General features: G+C 38.4%; 1 protein-coding gene across 1 annotated transcript in view; it reads left to right on the top strand.

Annotated features, from left to right (window-relative positions):
* Positions 1-27,228, top strand: part of NUAK1 (NUAK family kinase 1) — a 62,366-nt gene that overhangs the window by 3,706 nt on the left and 31,432 nt on the right. Inside the window, exon 2 of the mRNA XM_081956654.1 lies at positions 26,635-26,755. Within this exon, the coding sequence (XP_081812780.1) occupies positions 26,635-26,755 (121 nt within the window). The remainder of the gene's footprint in view (positions 1-26,634; positions 26,756-27,228) is intronic.

Genomic DNA, 27,228 nt, shown 5'->3' with positions numbered 1-27,228 from the left:
TGAGAGAAATCCTATGAAATTTGAAGGAAAATCTCTAAACATCCCCAAATGGGAGAAAAGATTCAAATTTGCATCAAAAAAAAAGGTTATGTAGTAAAAATTATAACCTGTGTGCACTCTTTTCTTTTGCTTTCCTACACACCACACTCCTCCAAGGTAGATATTGGCATCTAGGAATTTGATTATTTTTTATTCTGAAAAATGCTTATAAGTTTGACATTTGTTTTGAGAAATGTATAATACTTCCTCAGCCCTAGTTTATGTGATGGCTGTTGAGCTGTGACTTGGATTATAGATATGTTAGATTTAGTTTGTTGTTAGCAGCAACCTGTTTTTTATTCTTGTTTACTTAATAGTGTAGTGGAGATTAGGTTGCATACTGAATGAAATGAAACACAGGAATTCAACCTACATATACTGAGGCAGCCTACCTGCCAAACATTCACTGGGATTCTGAAATTCAAGTATGATGTATATAAACATGTAACAGTAGTAATCTGTAAAGTAATCTGTATGGTAGGCTGGCATTTAAGGGTTGGTTGTGTGCCATGGATGACATAGAATTATATGCAAGGAAGAAACAATCTTTGATATGGGTTATAGAATCAAATCTGGCCACCTAATTTCTCATTCTCTTTCATTGATTCTGCCTAGTCATGCCAGATGTTGAAGTGCTTCTTTGCGCCTCTCTTCCCAGTGAAGATAGCTACCGGTATTTGCTTCTAAGTAAACCAGGCATATGATTAATTTAAAAATACATTGTGCCTTGTTGCAATTCTATCTGTTCTTAAATAGGCAAATTCATTTTTGTGTGGGCACATTTTCAAGGCTATTATACTGAAAAAAGTGGTCATTTTGTTAATTCACTCAGATACAGCTCAACATAATTCTATGCTTCATGCAAAATAGGAGAAGGACAATGGATTCTGTTTGCCACCTTCAGTTATTTGTAAAAATACTAAAGGCGGAATACAAATAAATGAATAAATAAATGCACATTTATTCATCTTAAATTGCAATTCAGGTAGTCCTTGTATGGTGAGCACAATTGAGACCAGCAGCTTGGTCATTAAACAAAGCAGTTGCTAAGCGAATTTGTGATTATACTCATTATCTTATTCAGCTTTCCTTTATTTTACCGACCTGCAAAGGTTATAAATGCAACAATTGATTGCAAAATTATTTTTATCACCATTTATCTGTGCAAACAGTCCTTAAACAAGGCAGTCGCTAAACAAGGTATACTGTACTAGCAATTTGTGAGTTAATTGTTGAAGAAATGTCTCCTAGAGATCATCAACAGAACAGAATAGTTTGATTCCTTTATTCCTATAAAAACTCTAAGCAGTGGCTACCTCTACCTCTACCTCTACCACTACATCTACATCTAATCCTATCCCTATCCCTATCCCTATCCCTATCCCTATCCCTATCCCTATCCCTACCCCTATCCCTATCTGTATCCATCTATCTACCACCTGTTTCCCCCAAAATAAGACCTATCCTGAAAATAAGCCCTAGCATGTTTTTTCTGCATGCGCCTAATATAAACCCTACTCCCCAAATTAGCCCTACTTAAGAGCCAGCCACCTGCCCATTCTGTCTGGTTGCTCATGATGCTGTGGCCATGAGGGAAGGCAGGGGGAGTGGTGGAGTTGCCTCACGCGCCCCACACTGCCTTACCTCAGGGCCCCCACAGCCAGGCCATCCATGCCCCGACACAAAATTAGCCCTACTTAAGAGCCGGCCGCCTGCCCATTCCGTCTGTTTGCTCACGATGCTGTGGCCACGAGGGAAGGTGGGGGAGTGGTGGAGTTGCCCCACGTGCCCCACACCGACTTACCTCAGGGCCCCCACAGCCAGGCCATCCATGCCCTGACACCTGCCTCGTGGCGGCAGCACCAGCAACTATGTGCAGCAGAAGCCCACATGGCTGCCGGACCACTTCTTTTTCTTGCTCGCAGCTGCAACAGAGCAGGAGACCAAGCAGTGTGTTGGTGCCGCTTCCACGAGGTGAGGCAGGTGTTGGGGCATGGATGGCCTGGCTGCGGGAACCCTGAGGTAAGCCAGTGTGGGGTGTGTGGGGTAGCTTCACCCCCCGCCTCACAGCGGTGGTACTGGTGTGCTGCATAGCCTTCTGCCCTGGCACGAGCAAGCAGAAGTGGACCTTCCATACATGGGGAAAAAATAAGACACTCTCTGAAAATAAGTCCTAGTGCTTATTTTGGGGCCTAAACATGGGTACATACACACACACACACCTATTATTGAAAGCTGAGCAGGTAGAATTGGAAAGGAGACTATTAGGAAATCTAAGAGCTTTGTATTTAAGAGGAAAGTTTAAAAAGTATCTCATAAAGGGATCTTGGCAAATCATTCTGCACTGTTACCAGGAAACTACATGGACATATCTATAAAGTTACTTGGAGTTGCCCTCAACTTGAGATATACTTTTATTATTTAAAACCCTGACTAAGTATAAAGAGTATTCAAGGAGGAAAATGCCTAAAACTAACTCTATCTTCTCCCTCTCACTCCTCCCCTCCCTCCCCTCCCCTCTCTCTCTCTGTCATACACAGTGTTCACTCATTGTGGTGGCATTGGGAATTCCCTTGCTTTTCTCCCATTTTCTTTTCCAAGAATTCTGCACATCAGATTGGTTGCTTGTCAGTATGAGATTTTTTCCCCCCTGATACTACTTAGTATTGCATTTTATTTTATTTTCCATGTGAAAAACTATTTCCCTTATACAACATTTTTGTTCCTTTATTCTCACCTCCATCCATTACCCTGAGAACTTATTCGTAATAAATAATGGCATGTTTATAGAGGCATGTTTGTAATATCTTTGCAATTAAAGAAAAAATTCTAACTCCATTTGTGGTCAAAATAATTAATATGACATCAATTTTATCTATAAATCAGAAGGATAACGAACAAGTCTATTAAATCAGGGGTCTCCCAACTTTGATAACCTCAAGATTTGTGGACTTCAACTCCCATGGTGGCTGAGGAATTCTGGGAGTTGAAGTCCACAAGTCCTAAAGTTGCCAAGGTTGAAGAACCCAATATTAAATTGTTAAATTGTTCATCAATATTTTATAACTATGTCTTAAATTCTACAAGAATACATTCTTGACTTGCTTACAAGTATTATTAAGACAGGGAAACCAGGCAATGGCTAGTGAGCTATATGTAGCAACCAGAGGTGGTATTCAGCAAGTTCTGACCAATTCTGGAGAACCTGTGGCGGAAATTTTGAGTAGTTTGGAGAACCAGTATATACCACCCCTGACTGCCCCTGCCCCCATCTATTCTCTGCTCCCGAGTCCCAGCTGATTGGGAGGAAAAGGGGATTTTGCAGTAACCTTCCCATGGAGAGGGGAGGGAATGGAGATTTTACAGTATCCTTCCCTTAGAGTGGGGTGGCAATGGAGATTTTACAGTATCCTTCCCCTGCCACACCCATCAAGCCATGCTACTCCCACCAAGCCACGCCCACAGAAGCAGTAGTAAAAATGTTTGAATCCCACCACTGGTAGCAACCCTAGGCTTTTAAAAAGGAAAATACAAATTGCATAGCAATTGCAACACACCTACATAAACAGTATATAAAAGCTTTAGTTCTTGCAGGTTAATCATAAGTGAAAAAGCTACATAAAGTGAGGATAATTTCTAAAGGGAAATCTAGCAACCATAATACCGAATTATAAACAAGCATCATGCAAGGGTTAATAAAAAGATAACTACTCTGTTATTTTGTTTAAAGGAAAAATAATAATTCTATTTATTTTTAAATCAAAGTCAGTCTAGTTAAGTTTTGGCTTGTCATACTGTATGTGGAGAGATGGAGAGCCTGTTTCCATCCAGCGTGAAAAAGATTCCAGGGAATGCCGAGATACATATTTCTCAAATAACTCTTTGCGGCCAATGTGTGACTGATTTCTTGCTTCAGTGACAGGAACTTTGTTCATCGTGGAGCTTAGATATTTTATTCAATGAAATCTTTAAAAGATATTTTTTTATAAAGGTAATCAATTAAAAAACTGTGGTAACGTAAACACAAATACTTGAGGTAACTTTATTTGAAGAGGGTATCAGAGGTAGTATTCAGCAGGTTCTGACCAGTTCTGGAGAACCGGTAGCGGAAATTTTGAGTAGTTTGGAGAAGTAGTTTGGTAAATACCACCTATGACTGGCCCTGCCCCCATCTATTCTCTGCCTCCCAAGTCCCAGCTGATCAGGAGGAAATGGGGATTTTGCAGTAGCCGTCTCCTGGAGTGGGGTGGGAACGGAGATTTTACAGTATCGTTCCCCTGCTAGGCCCACAGGCCACACCAAGCCACACCCATAGAACCAATAGTAAAAAAAATTGAATCCCACCACTGGTGGGTATTTCTTAAGTTTATCATATTAGAGCTTTTTGGACATTACCATTATTGATAACTTTACTTGACATCTTAAGACAATATCCTTAAAGTTATTTCTATCATCCATGAAAAAGTGATGAGCATTTCCCCCCACATTTAGCTGAAGTAAATGAATGCCAAGTAGCTGTTAACTAAAAGCACTGTTGCATTCTCATAAATGATCACTAACAATTTCAAGACCACATATGAGACAAAAGATCATAATCAAATGGATAAATAATGTACTTTGCAAGTGGGTTTCTTAATATAATTATGTTTGAAGTTAGGAAATTATCTGACATGAAGGAAATTTTATCTGAATAAAATTACATTTTGTGATTTTCACTTGGGGTGAGCCATTTCAGGTGAGATAGGCAGCCATATAAATTTAATAAAATGGGACAAAACTCACTTAACAAATTTCTCACTTAGCAACATAAATTGTGATCATAATTTGAGTTCCAAATAGCATCCAGAAGTAAATTAGAGTCCAAGGCAAAGCATTTTCTCAAAGTTCCAATTTATTCAGAGAGCCATGTTGGCACATCTGGGAAAACCCAAAACCCTGAAAGCTTCCCGGTTTCCCCCTCCCAGTTGAAAGTTCAACCTCTTGCCCCCCCCCCACTTTTCACTTGGGGTGAGCCATTTCAGGTGAGATAGGCAGCCATATAAATTTAATAAATAAATAATATTTATGGAATAAAGCTATTCGGAACAAGCAGTTCATGCATGAGAGTATTTATTCTTTACAAAGCTCGGGTCACACATTCTTTAATTGGTATACATCCTATGTAACAAATGCTGTTCCTTTTTAACAGAGTTCATCTAGTAAAATTAAAAAGGCATAGCTCTCTTGCCGAATATTTTTATGGGAAGAACAGTGAGAATTATAGGAAACCAAATAGGCAGTATTTGATGACTCGTTCATTAAAGCCACAAGTGTGCTGAGGCTTTCATTTGTGTTTTCCTGCTATTGTTTCTTGGACTCAGCCCGTGCAGTCAGGCATAGGATTCTCATTTGTCTTGCCCACATGAAAGTCCTCAGCATCTGTAAGCAATAGTTTGTGAAGCACAGTTTCAAACAGCACATATGTATCACCATGTCTACACAGACAACACTGTACATTTGAATAAATTAGGAGGTTTCAGAGGCAGAACATTAGGGGGATGGGTGAGATATTGCATGGGAGTTGAATGTTTGCCCATGCTGATCAAATATCTTGGATTCATATCAGAAATTCCAGATGTTTAATACATACAAAATCCCTCAGTAATGTTCAGTTTTAAATGAGAAGGAATGCCTGTGTTCACTAGTTAAATGTAAAGTTATTTGATATCCAAACTATAGCAATAAAATATATAAAAGAAACCACATGTATACAAATGAGTCATGTCTCCTTTACATTCAACTTAGATAATAGTTATATTTCGACTCGCTTTAGGATGAAAATTGGTTACTACCATCTAAGTTTGATTAAAATGAAAGATCTTAAAAAGTAAACTGGTCTAGTATTGTGCAACTACTGCACATGTGCTTATTCAGATCTTATATATTTAGGGGATATGAATAAAAACTGTTTGTGAGAAACTATTAATTTTAAAAAATAATGGCTATGAAAAAAAGCTTCCAGGATTAGAATGATATAGGATCCGGTTATTGTCAAACAATGTTTATATATTTATTACAGGGGTGTCAAAGTAGATTTCTTCAAGAAATGGATCATTAGTATTGTAGTTTTCCTCTGTGGGCTGGCGGTGGGGGGGTTTGACCTGTTTTTGGCCTGTTTTCCAGTGTTTTTGGCCGGTTTTTCAGCCCGGTTTTGGCCGGTTTCCAGCCTGATTTTCGGGCCGGTTTTTGATGGCAGAGTGCTGCAGGTCATGGAGGGTGAAAACGAGGTGCGGGGGAGTCGTGCGTGGCCCATTTTAGCCACCAAAGGCACAACGGGCCAGTCCTTTGATATTCCCAGGCCAGCCCTGTGGGCCAGATTTAAACACCCTGCGGATCGGATCTGCCCTGTAGGCCTTGAGTTTGATACCCCTAATTTATTAAATTGATATACTACCTTTACTTTGTATAACTCAAAGGTGTACCTGAGCTACTAAAACTAGTCCAATGCCTTAGACACCACACTAACTAATGCTAGACATTGGGCTAAACAATGATGGTCATTTATTTAGTTTGGCTCAGTAGGACTTAGAATATTTTGGGAACCAAATTAAATTTTAAAGTTGATCATGGTTTAGTAAAGCTTGTTATTTTTCAATAGTATTTCATCATTTTATGCATTTTAAAGGTTTCTCTGGTTTTAGATTGTTCATACATATTTCCCAGCCATGATCCCCACTTATAAAATAGAGATACAGTATGTTAAGAAACAAAATCTGAATAGAATACAGCCTGATTCCAGAGCCCACTTCTTAGTTTATCAAGATTGGAATCTTAATTTGTGTTGTATGAACCACTGGGAAGTGAGCTTCTGAATTCATTTGAAATACAGTAAGGTTTGGAAGACCTCTATGTGAAGACATCTGTGCATGATGAAGACATGTGCCACTTCACTATAGCAGCAGTCTTGGTGAAAATATTATTTCTGCATAGACACATGCACAGAAGATATGAGCAGGCCCCAAAATGGCCAAAGATTGTGGATATAATCCTTGACATTTTGAGCAGCAATGGGCTTGGAGACTTCCGTCTGACTTCTGTTTTTATTTCTTTTTCTATTTATTAAGAGGTAGAAATACCCTAGTGAGAGTAGGGGTTGTGAAAGTTTCTGTTAACTTCCTTCTATCAATAACAGTATGCAAATTGTCTGGCCTGGACAATTTTTTTCTCACTAAAGTTTACTGAATTATAGTTTAGAAAAATCAAGATTTTACCATACAGAGCTCCTGTGAAGTCTCTATTGAAAGATCAGAAGGAGCTACCAGTTTCCCTATGATCACAATTTGAGATGTTGACATTGACTTTTCAAACTATAAATATCTTAAGATCTGACTTCCTGAAAAAATTGTCTTTGGCTATAAATCTGGCTGGTCAGTTAAGTGAGAAGAAGAGCCCTTTTGAAGACCCCCCCCCCCCCCAGTGCCAGAATCTGGGCTGTTTGGTACATAGGAGAACATTGCTCCAAGCTACATTTATATAAGTAGAATGATGGGGTATGAATTGAACAGTACCCATCACAGGTTTCCTATAAAGTGATACTATATTGCCAAAATCCATTGTTTTTACTATTCTTTTGCATCCAGTCTTACTACCATCTGCCCTACCCTGTTGAAAATAGGCATGGCTTACTAAGTTAATGCTATCCCAAGGAAGATAAAATTAATATCCTTAGCCAATCTAGAGGAAGTTGCTGATTAGATATATAAAATGATTTAAAAATTACCCAAGTATCCCTAAAAATGGTAAGATTTTTTTTGAGCCCAGTTTATGAAGCTCAGGCTTTCAATTACTACAAAACAATATTGCCCTGCCTTCCTTGGGAAACTTTCCTGACTCCAAATTGCTTTGTCTCCCTCTGGCTCCAAATACCATCTTGTATTTCCCAATACTATGTTGATTGGTAGAAGCACTTGGTAAGTGTATTTCACAGTATTTGTGCATAAATGTGCAATCACTCTTTTTAAAATATTCTTTTAAAATCTTACTGTATAGTGTGTTTTTAAAGTGTGGTAGGAAAATGACACTTAATTTGTAGCAAAAAAACATATTATTTAAAATATTTTGAATGTTCATATATATTAAATTTTCAACTTAAGCTTCTCCAGTAGGAATTTCAATGTAGATATATTGTAGATTGAATGCTATATCTTTCTTGGCAACTAAATATTTACAGAAATCTGGAAACATGCAAATGATGATCATTAGCATGGTTTAAATGCCTGTAATCAGGCATTTAATTACACTGTCAGTATGGCTATCAACCTGAACAAGATAATCCCTCCCTCCTTTAATTAAGAATGACTTTCAGTTCAGTCTTGCATGATCAACCCCAGAAAATAATTTTAGAGCACTGCTTAAACCTGAACATATGATGATCTGGTATTTTTTAAAAATAATCTTGTTTTCATATCACTGACCTTTTATAATGGAATGCATGAATACAGTTAGTTCAGATTGGTTTTTGTTATTGCATTTTATCTCTCTTTCAATCACTTTCTTTTTTCCAGCTGTTTTGCCCACTTTCAGTATGATCAAACGTTTTAGTATGATTCAGGTTTATCTATTTATTTGATTTTAACTGTTATATATTGTTAGAAGATTTTGCATATCTTTATGAGAAGAGGGCATGGATTTCCAAGAAGTGAACAGTAATACACTGTGCATTGTGACAGAAAGTCCTTATTGTAAATGCATCATTTACACAATGTAAGTAAAGGGCTAGTGCTTGTGTTGTGACATCAAAAGGAATGATTTATCCTTTTAGTAAAATCTTAGCTTGTTGCGGACAGTGCTGGCAGGGTGTTGTGTTATCACACATAAGCCTAATGGACCACTTCTGCCTAGTGCTCTTCTGCTTGGACACCCTCTTGGGGAAAAAAAAACAGCTTCTGAGTTAGGGCTATGTTTATCTGGACTCTGGTTATCATTTGTTGGTTTGTTGTTGCAATATTTATATATCACTTACATCACTAGACAGTTTACAGTCCACAAACGTAAATCAATGCTTCTTTTCCTCTGGGGTTTAAGTTAATTTTGGTGTTGGGTTCCTTAACATTATCATAGAATAGGTTTGATGTGATTGTTTCTGATCACTTTTACCTCTTCTTGTAGAGATTCTGTAGACCTCTTCTTGTAAACCTCTCCACTTTGTGGATGTTCTTGACCTGTGTGGAGATTCTGTGTAACTAGAATCAAGTTGCCAAGTCTTAAGATTTATTTATATGTATTCAGATAGAAACTAATTTTTTATATGTAAGCCATCTTGAAATCTTGCTGAATTTTGAGACTCTTCTATGCATTGAACAGGCAAGCATTTGATGTCTTAAGTGGCAGTGCATAGAGGAGTCTCAAAATTCATCCTCATCAGCCTTTTCAAAGATAAGATAAAATATCTTCAAGATTTTTGAAATGAAATCTGAGAAAATTGAATTTATTGCTATGTCTAGAAAAGAAAATATATGCAATTTTTCCCACTTCAGTGAAATGAATCAATATACATCTAGGATTAAAATCAATATGAGGCTACTAGCAGACACATAGAGATGTGTTTAGATCATATAAATTCATATGTAAACGTATTGGAACAGATAGCTGGGATTAAAAAAAATATGTAAAGGTTTCCCTTATCTAGTTATATCTGACTCTAGGGGGCAATGTTAATCTCCATTGCCTAGCTGAGGGAACTAGTATTGTCTGAAGACCCTTCCGTGATCATGTGGCCCGCATGACTATAGGTCAAGGTGCACAGAATGCTGTTATCTTCCCACCAAAGTGGTACCTATTTATCTACTTGCATTTGCACACTTTCAGACTGCTAGGTTGGCAGGAGCAGGGGCTAGAACTGGAGCTCACCATGTCATGCAGTATTTGAGTATTAAACCACAAACCTTCTAGTCATCAAACCCATGTCTTAACCGCTAGGCCACCACACTCCCTGTCACTGGGATGCTCTGAGGATAAATTAAATCAGTCACTATGTAGTGCAATTTGTCTTCTTCCAGCCTCTGATAGTAAGAAAAGTAAGCATTGACACATATACTATGAATTCCTGAGATTCTTGGAATTATCAGGAAAAGAAAACAGGAAATTACATGGCAGTTGGTATCTCTTGTGTCTTCAGAATTGGGTCTTTTGCTTCAGTGGAAAGTATAACAGAGAAAGTATATTACGGATGTATTTAAAACAGTCTGTGTTATTGTCTGTTGAGCTAAGTTTGTTCTTTATGAACTGGATGATCATAAAGGCAGCATAAATCATGTAAAGAATTCTCATTTGCTGTTTCTGCTTTTTACAGATGGAGCTTATAGAGTAGAAATGCAGTCTGCTCCAGGATATTTTAGCTGAACTGTATGAGTCCATTAAACAAATGTAATAGGTTTTTTGGAAAGACTTTACTATGCATTTGAAACCAGATGTTTTACACAGAGAACATCTGGGAAGTATGGGTGTTCGTGTGTATATACAGAACATTGGAAAATAGCTTTATTGAGCCCAGCTGGGTGGCTGCTTGGGATGTGGTTGTAGAATATAACAATCCAGTTGTTATAAGAAATAATTTATTTGAAGTGTTGCCATCAAATGAATGTTTGGCACAGGAGCCAGCATCTTTGTTTCATTTTGTGCACAAATTCTTCTCATTATCATTCCAACAAAACTTGCTATGACATTTTATATCCTGTTATATAAGTTAATTCAATCATGAGCATACTTCTAAGTTGGTATGAACATTATAAAGCACACTGCAGAACAAAGTCAGTAGTTAAAAAAAGGGGTTGCTAAGATTAGGCTATCAAATGCAGTCACAGAATTTATGAAGAAATTCTCCAAATCCACTTGTCCTATTGGAAAGTATCATTATTATATTTATAGCTTCATTCCCGTGCTCTTATTAGAGCAATATAAAAGTCATTGCATGGAAATATATATTTCATCAGTGTCTAATGAAATAATATACTATAATATGTTTTTATGTTTTCATCTCATATTTTCATGTCATGTTTTCAAAGCAGTTTTTATTTGAACAATTATTGGAATACAAAATTGATATTTGTATAAAAAGAGAGATTAATTCTTGGTAGGATTATTTTTTTCATTTTGTGTTAAATTGGTTTTTCCACTTCACTTGATTTGCCAAGTGCAGGAAATATTTTTCTATGTTCTGATGTGGTAGCATAATCATTTCATTTGGGATAACTCAAATAGAAACTTTAAAGTCAGAAAGATTGGCTTAAATTGACTGATTCCCATAGTGCAATATAGGTAGTCCTCAACTGACACAATTGGGACCAGAACATCCATCACTAAGCAATGCAGTCATTAAGTGAATACACCCAATTTTATGACTTTTCCTGGGGTTAAGTGAAGTGCATGGTTGTTAAGTGAATCAGACTTCCCCCATTGACTTTGCTTGTCAAAAGACCCCTGGAAAGGTCACAAATGGTGACCGTGTGACCTCGGGATGCTGCACAGCTATTGTAAATATACACCAATTGCGCAAATTTTGATCATGTCACTACAGGAATTCTGCAACTGTTTTAAGTGTGAGGACTTTTTTTTAAGCATTGTAACTTCAGATCAGGCAGTGATTAAATAAATGGTGTAAGTTGAGGGCTATTTCTACAAGTTTTAAAAATAGTTCTCTATGGAATCACATGATTTACAGTATTTGCTGAAATTAAATTCTAGCTAAAATAACCAGAATGAGATGTTGTTCTATACACTTTATCATGTTTGTAATAAAGAAATTGATTTAACTTACAGTATCTTTTTTTAAAGAATGTAAAATAGGCAAAACCTCTTCCCCTATATCCTGACCTATACTCTGAACAATGTATGAAGTTGAGAGTGCTGATACCGCCCTTTGGTTTTAACAAAAACTAATATTTTAAAAAAAATCTATTTTGTTCAAAAATAGAATTCCTTTCTAGAATGTAAGCGGTAAATATCTTTCTTTAGTAGCGCTTACAAAACAATCACAAGATTTTACTATAGATTGTCAGAATTAACAACAATCAAAATGCAGAGCTATCAAATAGCAATTCACATTGATTCCAGATCTCAGTGGAATGAAGTTGTAGAAAATCGACATAGTAGTACTGCAGAAAAGAAAAGAAAAAGCTGGAAATGTTCACCAATCTTGTTTATTTAAATTAGATTTATGTTGTGTTTGCTTCTTCCTCCAAAACTCAAAGGAATAGTACTGTATTTTTATCCCCCAGAAAAACTGGGATAGTTTATGCTGAGGAAAATTGTCTGGTCCAAAGTCACCTCATCCTTTTCCCTGGCTAAGATAGACTTTAAGCTGCTTCCTCAAATGGTAATCCAACATTTTAACTGCTACATCACAATAACCAATACAAATGAAACAAATATCAAATTAAAGACCAGTTAACTGTTTCAAAAGCCTAAATTATTTCAAAATGTTTTAAAGTTACTTCATAGATTAAAAATATGATTGGCTAACACCTAAAAAGTAAAAAATAAAATAAAAACAGACATAAACTCGACAAAGGGATTCCATGACTGTGATAATCACTGCCCGTATAGTCTCAGCACTCCCCACCCCCCCACCCCGGTTGTCTGCAAATTTCATAACTAAAAATGTAGACTAGAAATGAATTACAGGGACCCTATTAATAAATAATTATATCTTCACAGGTTTAATAGAGAATCATTCACTATTGCAAAGTTATATTTTAATGTATCTTGTTTTATGTTATTTCACTATAAATAAAACATTATGCCTGAATTCTTTTTAATGCTCAGTCACTCCAACTTGGCTCCTGTGTCAATGAGAACAGGTAAATTAACTAGGAGTTATGTACAGTGCAGTAGGGAAAAAAATAATGTTATGTCTGAATTGGGACTCCTGGTGCTGCTAGCAAACTATTAATTGAAGTTAGAATTTGAAGTTGGCCTTTGAATTCAAGCTCCTTTGAAGAGCAAGAAGCCAAGATCCAGATTTCGTTATATCGCGTTATACCCCTTCTTTATCTTGCTTTGTTCTTGGTTCGTTTATTTACCTTTGTTGCATGCCTCTTATCAGGACACACACATGGTTGGGTTTCAGTGGTGGGATTCAAATTTTTTTACTACTGGTTCTGTGGGCGTGGCTTGAAGGGTGTGGCAGGGGAAGGATACTGTAAAATCTCCATTCCAACCCCACTCCAGGGGAAGGTTACTGCAAAATCCCCATTTCCTCCTGATCAACTGGGACTCAAGAGGCAGAGAATATATGGGGGCGAGGCCAGAGGTGGTATTTACCTGTTCTCCGAACTACTCAAAATTTCCACTACCGGTTCTCCAGAACTGGTCAGAACCTGCAGAATACCACCTCTGTCTAGTTTGTAAAAGCATGCTCAAGTTTTTTCCCCCTTCTGTGTTCTTATGATGCCTCCTTTGTCTCATGTCCAGCCCTTATCTGAAGCAGCTTAAAGTCATCCTTTGCATCCCACTTCAGCAGTAGTATTTTTCCCTTTTCACCTTTTTTTGCTGGCTCAAGGACTACTGGTTAGCACTTTCATTCAGCCATCTGGAAGAGTTTATTTTGAATTTTTCTCTGTTCGCTATTTTTAAAAAGTTGTGTCGAAGACCTTGTAATACGTTGAATACTTTCCTTTTTAAACAAATGGATTTAGAGCACTTGGAAGTTGATGATTAAAAACCAAGGTTAATAAATGAAATATATTCAAATCAGGTTGAGAAACAACACAAATGAGCCAGACTGCGCCTTCAGGATTGAGTTTCTGTATGAGCAGAATGAACTGGTTAACAAGGCCCCCCTCATCAGTGACTTGATCACAGAGGGGGAGCCGGACCTCGCAGGAATAGCGGAAACCTGGTTGGGCCCGGAGGGGGGGTTGCCCCTCAGGGAAATGTGCCCTCCAGGTTACCGTGTATTCTACCAGCCACGGGCCCAAGGTAGGGGTGGGGGAGTAGCAATTATCATCCGGGACGACCTGGCACCGAGAGAATTCACTGTGTCGCAGACATCTGGTTGTGAGTCTCTGGGCGTAAAGTGGGGCCCAGGGAGTCAGTTGGGCCTGTTGATAGTATACCTGGCTCCCCGCCATACATCAACGGCCCTGCCCGAGCTCCTCGAGCGGATCGCGGAGATGGCGGTTGAGACCCCCAAACTACTAGTGATGGGGGATTTCAACCTGCCGTCGACGGGAAAGGCATCCGAGGTGGCCCGGGAATTCATGGCTTCCATGACAGCCATGGGTCTGACTCAAGTAATTCAGGACCCCACTCACGAGCGAGGCCACATTCTGGATCTTGTGTTTGTCTCCGACCAGTGGACGAGTGATCTGGGAAGAGGGCATTTAGTCATCACGCCCCTGTCATGGTCAGATCACTCACTTCTCCAGCTGGACTTCCCTGGCGCTACTCCCCACCGCGGGGAGGCGGAACCAGATTATCCCAGATGGTTCCGCCCCAGGCGCCTGATGGAACCGGATAGGTTCCAGGCGGAGCTTGGGCCACTTCCTGCTGACCTGTCCCGCCCCCGGGCTGAGGACCTGGTAGCCGCATGGAATAGTGCGGCTGCCGGTGCCTTGGACCGGGTGGCGCCTCTGCGGCCTCTCCGACGGCCACGATCGACCCAGGCCCCCTGGTTTAACGGGGAGCTAAGGGCGATGAAACGCCTTAGGAGACGCCTGGAGAGTAAGTGGAGATCCTCCCGCTCCGAAGCTGACCGAACACAGGTAAGAGCCTACATAAGGACCTACCTTGTGGCAATAAGAGTGGCCAAACGTCAGTATTGTGCCACTCTTATAGCATCCGCAGAGAACCGCCCTGCCGCCCTGTTTCGGGTGACCCGCTCCCTTCTGTCACAGGAGCAGCGGGACCCCCCATTGCAGGGCAGGGCAGAGGAATTTGGAGAGTTCCTGCAGGATAAAATCGATCATATCCGGAGAGGTTGGACCCACTCCAGTGCTCCAGTGGGGACGTCCGAGACTAGTCTTGAGAGACCATGCTGGGAGGAGTTTGACCCTGTTGTCATCGAAGATTTGGACAGGTTGCGCGGGCGACTGCGGGCCACCACATGTTTACTGGACCCGTGTCCCTCCTGGTTGGTGCTGGCCTCCTGGGAGGGCTCACGAGGCTGGCTACTGGGACTGGTGAACGCTTCGTTGGGGGAGGGCCTGATGCCGGCCGCCTTGAAAGAGGCGGTGGTCAGGCCCCTGCTCAAGAAGCCTTCTCTGGACCCAAAGGAGCTAGCAAATTATCGTCCTGTCTCCAACCTTCCTTTTTTAGCGAAGGTTGTTGAGAGTGTGGTGGCTCAGCAGTTTCCGCTCCACCTGGAGGAAGCTGATTATCTAGACCCGCGCCAGTCCGGCTTCCGACCCGGTCACAGCACGGAGACGGCCTTGGTCGCGTTGGTGGATGATCTCTGGAGGGCAAAGGATGGGGGTTGTTCCTCCATCCTTGTCCTATTAGATCTCTCGGCGGCCTTCGATACCATCGACCATGGTATCCTATTGCGCCGGCTGGAGGGGTTGGGGGTTGGAGGCACCGTGCTACGGTGGTTCCGCTCCTACCTCTCTGGCCGGACGCAATGTGTGTTGACGGGGGAGCAGAGGTCGACCGCAAGGCCCCTCATTTGTGGGGTCCCTCAGGGGTCGATCCTCTCGCCTCTCCTGTTCAACATATATATGAGGCCGCTGGGCGAGATCATCCGTGGTTTTGGGGTGAGTTACCATCTGTACGCTGATGATACTCAGTTGTACATTTCCACCCCAAACCACCCCAACGAGGCTGTCGAAGTGATGGCCCGGTGTCTGGAAGCCGTACGGGTCTGGATGGATGACAACAGGCTCAGGCTCAACCCCTCCAAGACAGAGTGGCTGTGGTTCCCGGCTTCCCGATTCAATCAGCATACTCCATCGCTGACCATCGGGGATGAGCAATTAGCCCCGGTGGAAGGGGCGCGCAACTTGGGCGTCCTCCTTGATGATCGGCTGACCTTAGAAGATCACGTGGCGGCCGTGGCAAGGGGGGCGTTCCACCAGGTTCGCCTGGTGCGCCAGTTGCGGCCCCTTTTGGACCGGGAGGCCTTGCGCACAGTCACTCACGCGCTGGTGACGTCCCGCCTGGACTACTGTAACGCTCTCTACATGGGGCTCCCCTTGAGGTGCGCCCGGAGACTGCAGTTGGTCCAGAATGCAGCCGCGCGGGTTATTATGGGGAGATCGAGATTCTCCCATATAACACCTATCCTGCGCGAGCTGCACTGGCTTCCTGTGGCCTACCGGGTGCGCTTCAAGGTACTGGTTACCATCTTCAAAGCGCTCCATGGCACAGGGCCCAGTTACCTGCGGGATCGCGTCCTGCCCCATACATCCCTGCGACCCATTCGCTCACACAGAGAGGGGCTACTCCGGGTGCCGTCCTCTAGAGAGTGCCAGAGGGCGATGCCCAGGAGTAGGGCCTTCTCTGTGGTGGGCCCTACCCTTTGGAATGACCTCCCCCCAGACATCCGGACAACAACCGACCTTCGCTCCTTCCGTATGAAGCTGAAGACCTACCTGTTTTGTCAGCTGAAGACCTACCTGCCTGGCATAACGTTACAATCTTGCCACCCCAGGTCATTTTACAACGGGAAATTTTGTTTTTTAAAGTTTTTAGAGTTTAATATTTTTGGGGTTTTAAATTTTGTAAGTATGCTTATTTATGGACTTATTTTTACCTCCTCTGTACGATATATGGTGCTATCTTGATTATTGCTCTGTACGTCGCCCCGAGACCCTGTGGGGAGAGGGGGCGACTAATAAGTTCAATAAAATAATAAATAATAATAAATAACTGGGAATGAACACTCCATTGAAAAATTTATCCAGCATGTAGAATATGGTAGACTGCTTCTCCTTGTGTTAAAAAAAAAAGCAAGAGAGAAAGAATTCTTGCTGTGTAAGAAAGCATCCCCTTTTCATATGCACGAGAAGCAAATAATAATAATAATTGCGCCAATTGGATAAAAAATTAAAATTAAGACGGGTATTTGGAAAAAAGGAAACATTTTTGACTAACCCTGAACAGAATGGATAAAAGGGACTTGTAGGGCATAGTAGGGCCAGGAACAAAATTTCTACCCTTGAATATTTACACATGATCAAGTTTTGGTAGTAGTCTGCCAATTCCAACCGATTTGTAATAAATGTCAGCAATTTGGCCAAGTGAAAATGAAGACAAAAAATAAACAAAAGTTTTGTAATTTTGATACAAACTAAATATAACTGCAGTTTTAGTTTTTTGGGTGGATTCAGCACTCAGTATTGGTCAACATTGCAAGTCCAAATTATGGCTTCATGTGGAACAGTTTTCATTTTCATTCCAGTTGTGAAACTTTCTGAGAACTTCTCCACCCCTTTTTTGGATGAGATGTGAGTTTGCTTTGAAAGATACCCAGATTTCTTTTTATTCATGACACTTCTTTTAGGAGAGCATTTGATGCTTGTTTTCTAAAACAGGTTCTGTTTTTGATGTTTTGAGAGTTCCTGCAGATTTCTCTTCTTTGTTTCAAGTTACTTTTCTCCTTCCTGCCATGTGTCATTTTGGATGACAAAATGCATGAAGTTCTGATAATCATAGATATTCTGTAATTACAAAGAGTTTGATTTAAGGCAATTTGCTGTTTTCAAATCATGATATCTTTCATGCTATCTTTTTTTCCTCATTTTTTTTACTACAAAATTTTGGAAATAAGTTAGCAACATTACATTTTTGTTCCTACTAACTAGACACCAAAGTATGTGTTGTTTATATCATTTGTAAACATTCCACATACTATAATCATCACTGCTCTAAGAGAGAAAAGTAATTCAAGATTCTATTACAGAACTTCTAAAACCTTTTGTCATCCTCTCTCTCTTTCACACACCCAGACATGTAGGTAAGTATTAACATCATTAAATGTTGCTTCCTACGAGAGTCCTTTAAGTCATTTAAACAAAGTCTTCACTACCAGATTTACTTTGAATTAATTAAAATGTGCATTATTCTTTCCAAGTGCAAAAATACAATTTTCCAGAAACTTTTGCGGCATAGAAGCCAAGCTGCATTTGCACAGTAAGGTACAGCAAGTATGAAACAATGAAGGGATATCATTCTTTAGCATGCAGGGTTCAGGAAGTACGCATAAAAATCCTGTTATCACATGTGGGTAGGAAGGGAGTTGCAAATGCACCTTCCACCCTTTGGCTTACTTAACTGTAGCATAAATCATTTAGGATATAATTGCTTATTTTAATTACACAGGCTCTCTGAGTCTGTGCATCATTGAGGGAATAAATATTTTCTTCTAATCTTCTAATCTCCCTGTTGAAAGAATGTTTCTTCCAGTGAGAAAAATGGATAAAATGAAATTGCAATACATACATAACATACATTTAAAAGCATCCTGGTTATTGTACAAAGAATACATCAAATTATTAACGTAACATATTGCATTGATACTTGATTTGTGATGCCTAAAAGGGAAGAACTTTTTTTTCAAGCTGATGCATATGAATTGCAAAACATCTTACATTTTTAGTCTTTTTTATATAGATATATTGAGGTTAAATATTATAGCAAACTGTTAATTATTTATATGAATTCTCTTAAACCATCACAATAAAATCATTTTAAAGTCAATGTGCAAAGAATGAAAATAAAGTGTTAAGGTGTTTTGATCTCTTGACTCTTATGCATAAATAGTGCATCTTGGCTTCTTGATGCTATTTGCAAGAAAAATGTAATAAAAGAGTTTACTTTAAAAATTTCCTCTTTTTTAGTTTTATTGGTATTCTTTTTGGAATCTTTTAGGCCTCGCAGGCAGATGGCATCAAGATAAATAATTGCAGAAAAATAAAATATGTAAATTGCAAAGGAAAATAATAGCAAATCCAAAACACCCGAGGACACACTTAAATTAGCTAGTGTTGACTGCAAATTGTCCCACTGATTGCTGTTTAGGATTACCTTAGTAAAATCTTTACCAGTCCTCCTAAATACTAGGTTTGTATCACTTCTAAATACAGGTAGTCCTTGGCTTACAACTGAAATAGCACCTGTAATTTCCATCCTAAATCATGAGGTATCCACCTGACCAGATCCAGTGTTATGACATGCTTTGTGGTAGTCATTAACAGATTGCAGCAATCATTAAATGAAGAAGTAGTGGTCATTATACAAAGCCAGTGGTTATTAGGAGAAACAATGTATTCCTAAGGTGAATACATTGATTCACTTTTTGCCAGAAACTGTCTGAAAAAGCTGAAATTTGGCAAAACACATCGTAAATTGTGGTTATGTGACCACAGAATGCTGCAACCGGCATGAGGTGATATAGGTGAGGTGGTTGCCAAGTGCCCGAAATGCAGTCATGTGACTGTGAGAGGAAAGGTATGTAGCCATTGTTTTTGGAGGGTCCATTGTAACTTTGAACACTGGCTAAGCTACTGGTTATAAGTTGGGGGCTGCCAGTAATGAATTTGATTTTAGATATACATTATGGTCTTTCTAAAGGTATATATATATATATATATGAAGACAACCTGGCTTGGGGATCAGAAAAAAATGATATGTGCAAGCAATTTAACTGTCCTAACCTTAACTTTCAAAACCTTGCTCTTCCTCTGGAAAATTCTCTGAAATTTTCCTGGTTTTGATTTGAAATAATTTGGAATAATGTCAGGATCATAGTTATTCTGAAGTTTGGATCCCTCAATAAACCAAATAAACATACATAATTTATAATATATTATCTATATGTAATGAAGTAACTATTAAAGGCGAAAATGCTTTAAAGCAATTTGATACATTTTAAGCATATTTCCCAATGGCAGAAGTATACTTCTCTCCATTAGGGAATTATGTTTACTTTTATTCTTTCCTTTCTAAACTAAAATTCTGTTCCAAACATAGATTAGAATTCCAGCTGTATCAAATTACTATTTTTAAATGAGAAATCAGTTGGGCTTAATAAAATGCACAAACTTAATTAGGATAGAGTGTTGGGGAAATGAAATATATTTTAAATCATTTTGTTTTTTATTGTTGGGTCTTCAAGATTAAATAACATTTATTCCTACTTATAATGTAGATATTCTTTTAAATAGAAATTTATCTTTTTGTGGAAAAACAAAATGTAAATAAATAACCAGAAATTCTGCAATTCTGAGAACTATTTGTTCCAAAAATTAGAATTGGAAGTGAATGAAATTAAAATTAGAGAAATTACAGCAAATCATAATAATAATTCAAAATTCAAATTGCCTAGAAGGAATGTCATTGGTTAACCATAAAATATCCTTGTTTGTCTTCCTAAAACCATAAACCATCTTTAGTTGTGGATAATGCTGCATTTGCCCTGCACATACAGAGATAGTATGCAATATGGGTTAGTTTAGGGAAGAGGCCACAGCTGTGGCCAGAAGGGCCTTTGCACAGCTTCCTGTTGGTTACCAGTTGTTCCCTTTCCTGGACTTCAAGGTTCTGCACAAATAATTCATGCTTAAGTCACATCCTGAATGGACGGCAGTACACTCTTCATCTGGCTGCCTTTGAAGAACATCTATGGTAGAAGATATAGAATGGTGTGAACAGCTATATGTAGTCCTCAATCAGCACATGTTACTGCACTGCAAACTGCAAGTTTGAGCCTGGGTTCAATTCATGATCTTGGCTGCAATTTTAAAGCCTTCATGGCTTGGAACTGTGTATTTGAGGGACTGCCTCTCACTGATTATGTCTGTCTGTCCCATTAGAGACAGAAGAGGTATGCTCTGTGCTCCCTTTGCCAAGGAATGCTACCTAGTGAGGCTGGGGAAAAAAGCCATTTCTTTTGTGGCCCTCACCCTTTGGAATATGATTTCCCCAGAGATCACATTGACCTCTTCCCTCTTGGCCTTACATAAAGTCTTAAAGTCTTAGTTATGTCACTAGGCCAGGCGTTAGGAATTTGGGCTGAGCATGTCCATCAGTTACATTAATCGATGATTGTTTTACTCCTGGTTGCTGTTTTCACGTCTATTGCTTTTTCTTTTTCTTGGTTTTTTATGTTTCTATATTTTTTTTCAACACTTGTTATGAATTAGAGATGCCTAGCCATATAAATTAAAATACATAAATCCAAATTTTCTAGAAGTTTCTGTCCATCTACCATGTATCCTGATCCACCCTCGCCCCCCACCCCCGGAATAAATGCAGGATTATTCTACTTTGTTCTCTCCAGTAATCTGAGATATAGTATTTAAGAATGAAACAAACATGTTCTCCAGGTCTTAATTCACAGTAAAATAGACATTCAGGGAAAGCAAGAGGGAATGGTCTACAGCCGCAGGCTCATCCCTGAGTTTGTTTTTATCTGAATATATATAAAGAGTCGGTGCATAGTTTACTATTATTCCATTTGCTTTTTACTTTCACATAAAACTTGGTAGTCATATTTTATTTAAGGAAATAGCAATAACACAGTATATATTCATCTATAAGCCCATCCTTGGATAAGGCAACTCTTGAATTATGAATCAAAATATCATGAAAAATGCACCATCTGTGAGTAATCCAATCCTTGAAACTTTTGCATTTTTACTTTTCGCAATTGGTTTATCTGTGGGTGGTGCATTTTTCATGATATTGTGAATGCATATTTGAGGGTTTGCTTACCTACAGAAGAGCTTATATGGATATACCTGTTCTTTAAAAATGTATTATCATATATACTTGCATGTAAACCCATCTATGACTAAAACAAACCCAATTGTTCGGGCATACTTTGGCACCTAAAATTATAATGTTATCCAGGAATCAATGCTATTGTTAAATTCTATGGCCATTTGGATAGCTTCAAACTATAATTATTTTTTAAAACATTGCTGGATCATTGCAGACTTGTTGAAATATTTCCTTGGATAATGTTATTAGAAACCAGCTCTTTTGGTATGTTTTCCTATCTTGTTAATGCAGCAACTGTTCTGCGGTCCTCAGAGGACTTGAAACATAGAAGAATTATTCTAGAGAAAATTAGAGAGAGAGGAAGAGGAAGAGGCAGGGAGGGAGAGGAAGGGGGAGTGGGAGAAAGGGAGAGAAAAAGAGAAACAAAAAGAGAGGAAAAATGGAAAAACAGCTTTACTAAAGTTTATGATCAAAATATAGAATATTTTTGTGAGATACTATTTTTACTCTCATTGAATTATGGAACATCATTTGGATTTGCCCCACCCTCTTACAATCTTGTACATATTGTGTGTTATGCTTGGTGCTGCCTTGAAGATTTCTCTCAAACTTCATTAGTTTTGGAGAAACCTATTTCACTGTCCCTTAAACCAGTAGCCAATAAGTTATTTTTTCCATCTGAGCTCATTTCAGAGAAGTAGTGCTTACCTTTCAAAAATCTAAATAGCTTCATATTTAGTCATCCAAAGGATGATCTTTTTTCATTGAATCCTATCCAAACATTGTATTAATAATTTAAAGAGGAAAAAAATCCCCTTTCTATTTAGAGTTGGTATGTAAGATTATCCAACACTGGATGAATTCCAGCTTTGTATGTAGAAAGTCTAAATGACTTGATATATTGCTGGGATGGGCGTTGGGGGGTGATTTTATTATGATGTTATTACTATATTAACTTAATTGATTTTTAATTAGTTTCATTGTTTTTAAATGTGGTTTTTATATTCTGTAAACCACCTTGAGTCGCCACGGGCGAATAGGCAGCAATAGAAATTTAATAATAAATAAATTAAAAATTAAAAAGTCCCAATTTAAATCCCCGTCTTCTCCAAGAATGCTAGAAACATTGTCCTCATGACAACCTGGTTTGCAATCAATGCCAACCATAAATGCCAGGAAGGAAAATATTCTTACATTATAGCTTTTTATATTACCATATTTGTGCTTATGTTGATAGATATTAAATCCTGAAGCAGTAATGGTATTATATTTTCTTCACTACCAATCCAGTAGCGCACATCTGGGCATGCATAGAACCTTATGCGCATGCACAGAATATCCTTAATAACATCTGGGTGGGTGGGCGGAGCCTTGTGCTGCCGCCACTACTGGTCGCCTGCACCGGTGCAAACTGGCAGCATACCACCTCTGAACTGAAGCAATTTTAATGCTTTATAAATTGAACAGTAGCTCTTAAACATTGCAATATACTGAAGTATTCTTCTGAAGGAAGAGTATATAGGTAGTCCTTCACTCATGACTATTCATTTAGCGAATGTTCAAATTTATGACGGCAGTAAACAAAAAGATCTATTACCCATGCCCAAAATTATGGACATTGCAGTGTCTCTGTGGTTACAGAATCAAAGTTTTGGGCACCTGGCGGCCTGCCCACTTTTATGACTGCAGAAGCACTGAACAGCTTCTGCCACACCTGCCCATCTCCCCCCCACACCTGTGCCCTTTTGGTCCCCTGCTGCCCAGTGCTCTGCCACCCCAGCTGACCTTCACTGTATTCTTGCTTCTATTGCTGACAAGCTGTAGAAGCAAGAATACCGGGCTGAGGCTGACTGTACTGTGAAAATAAAAATAAAAATAAAGGAAAAGGCCCCGAACTGTTCCAAAGAATGAATGAATGCGACTGGGTACAGGAGCTTGTGCTGCAGGGTAGTGAGGGAGATTAGGATTGACCTGGGGCAGCTTTCCAAGGCATGACGTGCTGCCCCAGAGCTGCCCCATTTCTACAGCTGCTTGAGGGCTTCCCTTGCAAGGCAGGGTGCAGGGAAGCTATGTGACATCTTGCTTTATGATTGCATCACTTAGTGACAGAAATTCGAGTCCCAGTTGTAGTTGTAAGTGAGGGACTACTTGTAAAGCAACTCTTCATGAACTTTAGATCTGAATTAAAAGTAGTTCGGAAGGAACATTTATTAAGTTTTATACAAATCAAAAAATATAGTCTGTTGTTCATCTTTGTTCTGCATGCAACTTATGCTCCCGTCTCCTATTTATCATGTAGGCTGAGATCCTAAGTATATTCCCTTCCCTATGTGGTATGATTGCTTCCCTGTCCCAAAATGGTGAAGAATTTATTCTTTTCTATGTTGGACAATAGCATCCTTTTAACATTCTTTCTGAGAATCAAATGCAGAACTATTCTATGCTATACATATTTTTAAATCAATGTCTATATTTATTTTTCCCTTAGGAATGCATGCATGGATCCAAAAACCACCCACATGCTTTTTTTCATGCTTAGCATATATGCACTTTCATAGCCTCTCCCACAGAGCAGAGTGAAAGAAAAAGAAAAACCGGAACTTTTTGAACACTTGAAACTGCTTTCTGTCCCTCAGGAATTGCTCAAGGATTTCTCTTCCTTAAAAATTCGTATTTAAAATTACATCCAGCCTAACTAACAGTAAGACTGTTGAGCTGAAATTAAAGTTATGATATAAAAAGAATATACTGTGTTTCCCCGAAAATAAGGCAGGGTCTTATTTTCTTTTGACCCCCAAAATAAGCACTTGGCCTTATTTTCAGGGAGGTCTTATTATTTTTGAGGTGTAGGAGGCGGCAAGCGTGATCACCTTATGGCTGCTGCTGTGTTGCAATATTTTGGGGGAGGGTTTATTTTTGGGGGAGGGCTTATTTTAGCGCATGCGCTCAAAAGCCCAATTGTGTTTATTATCCAGGGAGGTCTTATTTTCGGGGAAACAGAGTAGAAATATAGTAAGTTCTATATTATAGGAGAACATAATGAGCATCACATTTTTTCCCTAGAAGAATAGAGGTTTTGTGCAAGAAATCTTTGCAATCTTGTTTTTAAAAATGGGATGATGAACTTTATTGTTCAGGGGCAAGAACTAAAATAAATTGGCAGTGCAGCCAGAAGATAGAAACATTTTGTTCATATTCTCCGCCTAAATAAAACAAATTACTTATTATGAAAATAATATATAATTATATTCCCGAGTAAATCCAATAGTAAACCAAATGTACTTTAAAGAAAGCTAATGTTTCATAGCATGTGAATAATAACTCCATAGTTCATAAAATATTTTGTATTGGTGGTGAGATAACATGTAGAATCAGCCTTTAATAATGTATATTAAATTACATTTGATAGCTTTTTATGTAATTTCTTCTATCTTCTACTATCTGATAGTAAAAACTAAAATCACACAATGAAATTAATAGAAAGTTTCCTACTTCATTTTAACTTAAGGATAAGACTTAATGATATATGTTTAAAAAGGACTATTATTCAGTAATATTGTGGAATGAAAAGTCATATATTTTGAACCAGATAATCTTGGTTATCAAGCAGACAGAAGCATTGACAAATAATTATTTTGTAAAAGTCTAAATACTAAGCATTAAAATGATTCAGCTGTTGCATATCTATGTTTTGAAAACTTACATCTTGTATTTTAAAGAAAATTATATGTATATAGAGGCAGAGGCTTATTCGTTCTGAATATGGATGGTTCAGATGTTCACATGTTGCCCAATTAGATCTTGGTAGCCTTTAAATTCTTGCCTCTGACATGTAATACATATTTCCATGACTGCCCAATTATGATAAAGGATTGGCTATTGTTTCCTCTGTTCCCATGGTCTTTTTTTTTGGAGGAGGGGGAAGTATCTACACAGACGATTAAGGAAGGATGCAGGAAGGGTATGGTTACTGAGTGATTACTAAGTGCTTCAGGAAATATGGAAGTTCAGGATTCAGAGAGCAATATGGGAAGTAAGACTTTCTTCTGGAATCATAGATCATGAGTTCATGTCTTAGATTTTAAAAATTTGTTATATGTAGTTTGTATGTGAAATTTGACAGTAATAACAACAACAACAACAAAGAATTTTGGCCTAACAGGAAACCAATGTTTAATTTTGGAGTTAAAATTTGCACAACTCAACTCAACTTTCATTTGATTTTTATTATTTTTTCATGTGCATATATGCTTTGAAGAAACACAAGAAACCCTGGTATCAGTATAATAATCAAGCATTTTATAAATGTGTTTTACTAGTTGGGGTATATAATCATAAAGAAATAAATAACTAAACACATACCTCCAGTATATTATTACTGCCTTTTCCAATGTGGATGGTATTTGGCATAATGCAATAGTGAAAAATGTGTGTGTGTGTGTGTGTATGTATGTATGTGTGTTACAACCCCTGGTATGCCCAAATATGGGAGGGAGCTCACTACTCCCTCTTTCTGTCATTCGGCTCATCACAGAAAACCATCCAGACAGAAACCCTTATTTTTATTTTTAATGTTGCCTTTTTATATTTGTGTTGTATTTATCAGCACAAATACAACATTATATATATATATATATATATATATATATATATATATATATATATATATATATGTATGTATGTATGTATGTATGTATGTATGTGTGTATATATATATATATATATATATATATATATATATATATATATATATATATATATATATATATATATATATATATATTTGCTCGCTCCATGTTTTATCAGCATCAACCATCTATATTTATTTTCTGAACTCTCCTTATAGATTACTTTAATTACTTTATTTTAAGAGTAATGATCGATTTCCTGAATTTATAGGTTGCAATAAAATCCATCCGTAAGGACAAAATTAAGGATGAACAAGATATGGTTCACATCAGACGGGAGATTGAGATTATGTCATCTCTCAGCCATCCTCATATCATCACCATATATGAAGGTTAGTGATATCATTTATACCATTTAAGTTTTCTTAAAAGCAGTTTTAATACCAGCAGATTTTTCTACAATAACTACTTTTCCAATGTGTCTCTTTGGATGACATGGTTAAGGTATGTTCATGAACAAAGCATCACAGATATTTGACACAGAGGCACTTGTTAAAGTATTTGTACCATTGGAGATTAGTTTTCAGGGAACGTCAGGCCAAGAAACTACAACAAAATCTTGATGTCACTATGCATACTGTATATTCAAGTAGCAGTTTCCTTCCTCATTCCTGCTTCAAAAAAGAATTCATCTCCAGTGTAACAAAGCCATGTAACAACATTGTCACCACCATAGAAATCATATAGAATCCAAACTTCCAGCCATTGTTTTACATTGGTAGGTGTACAGTCACTTCTACACTCTCCATATGTATAGTAAAATCCAGTAGTATTGTGACTTTGCTTCATGCTGAATGAACTTGGA

Source organism: Natrix helvetica (genome assembly GCF_964273705.1).
Source record: "Natrix helvetica genome assembly, chromosome: 6".
NCBI classification, from domain to species: domain Eukaryota; kingdom Metazoa; phylum Chordata; class Lepidosauria; order Squamata; family Natricidae; genus Natrix; species Natrix helvetica.
The sequence above is the reverse complement of the archived record's forward strand: the minus strand, read 5'-3'. Positions and strand labels throughout refer to the sequence as shown.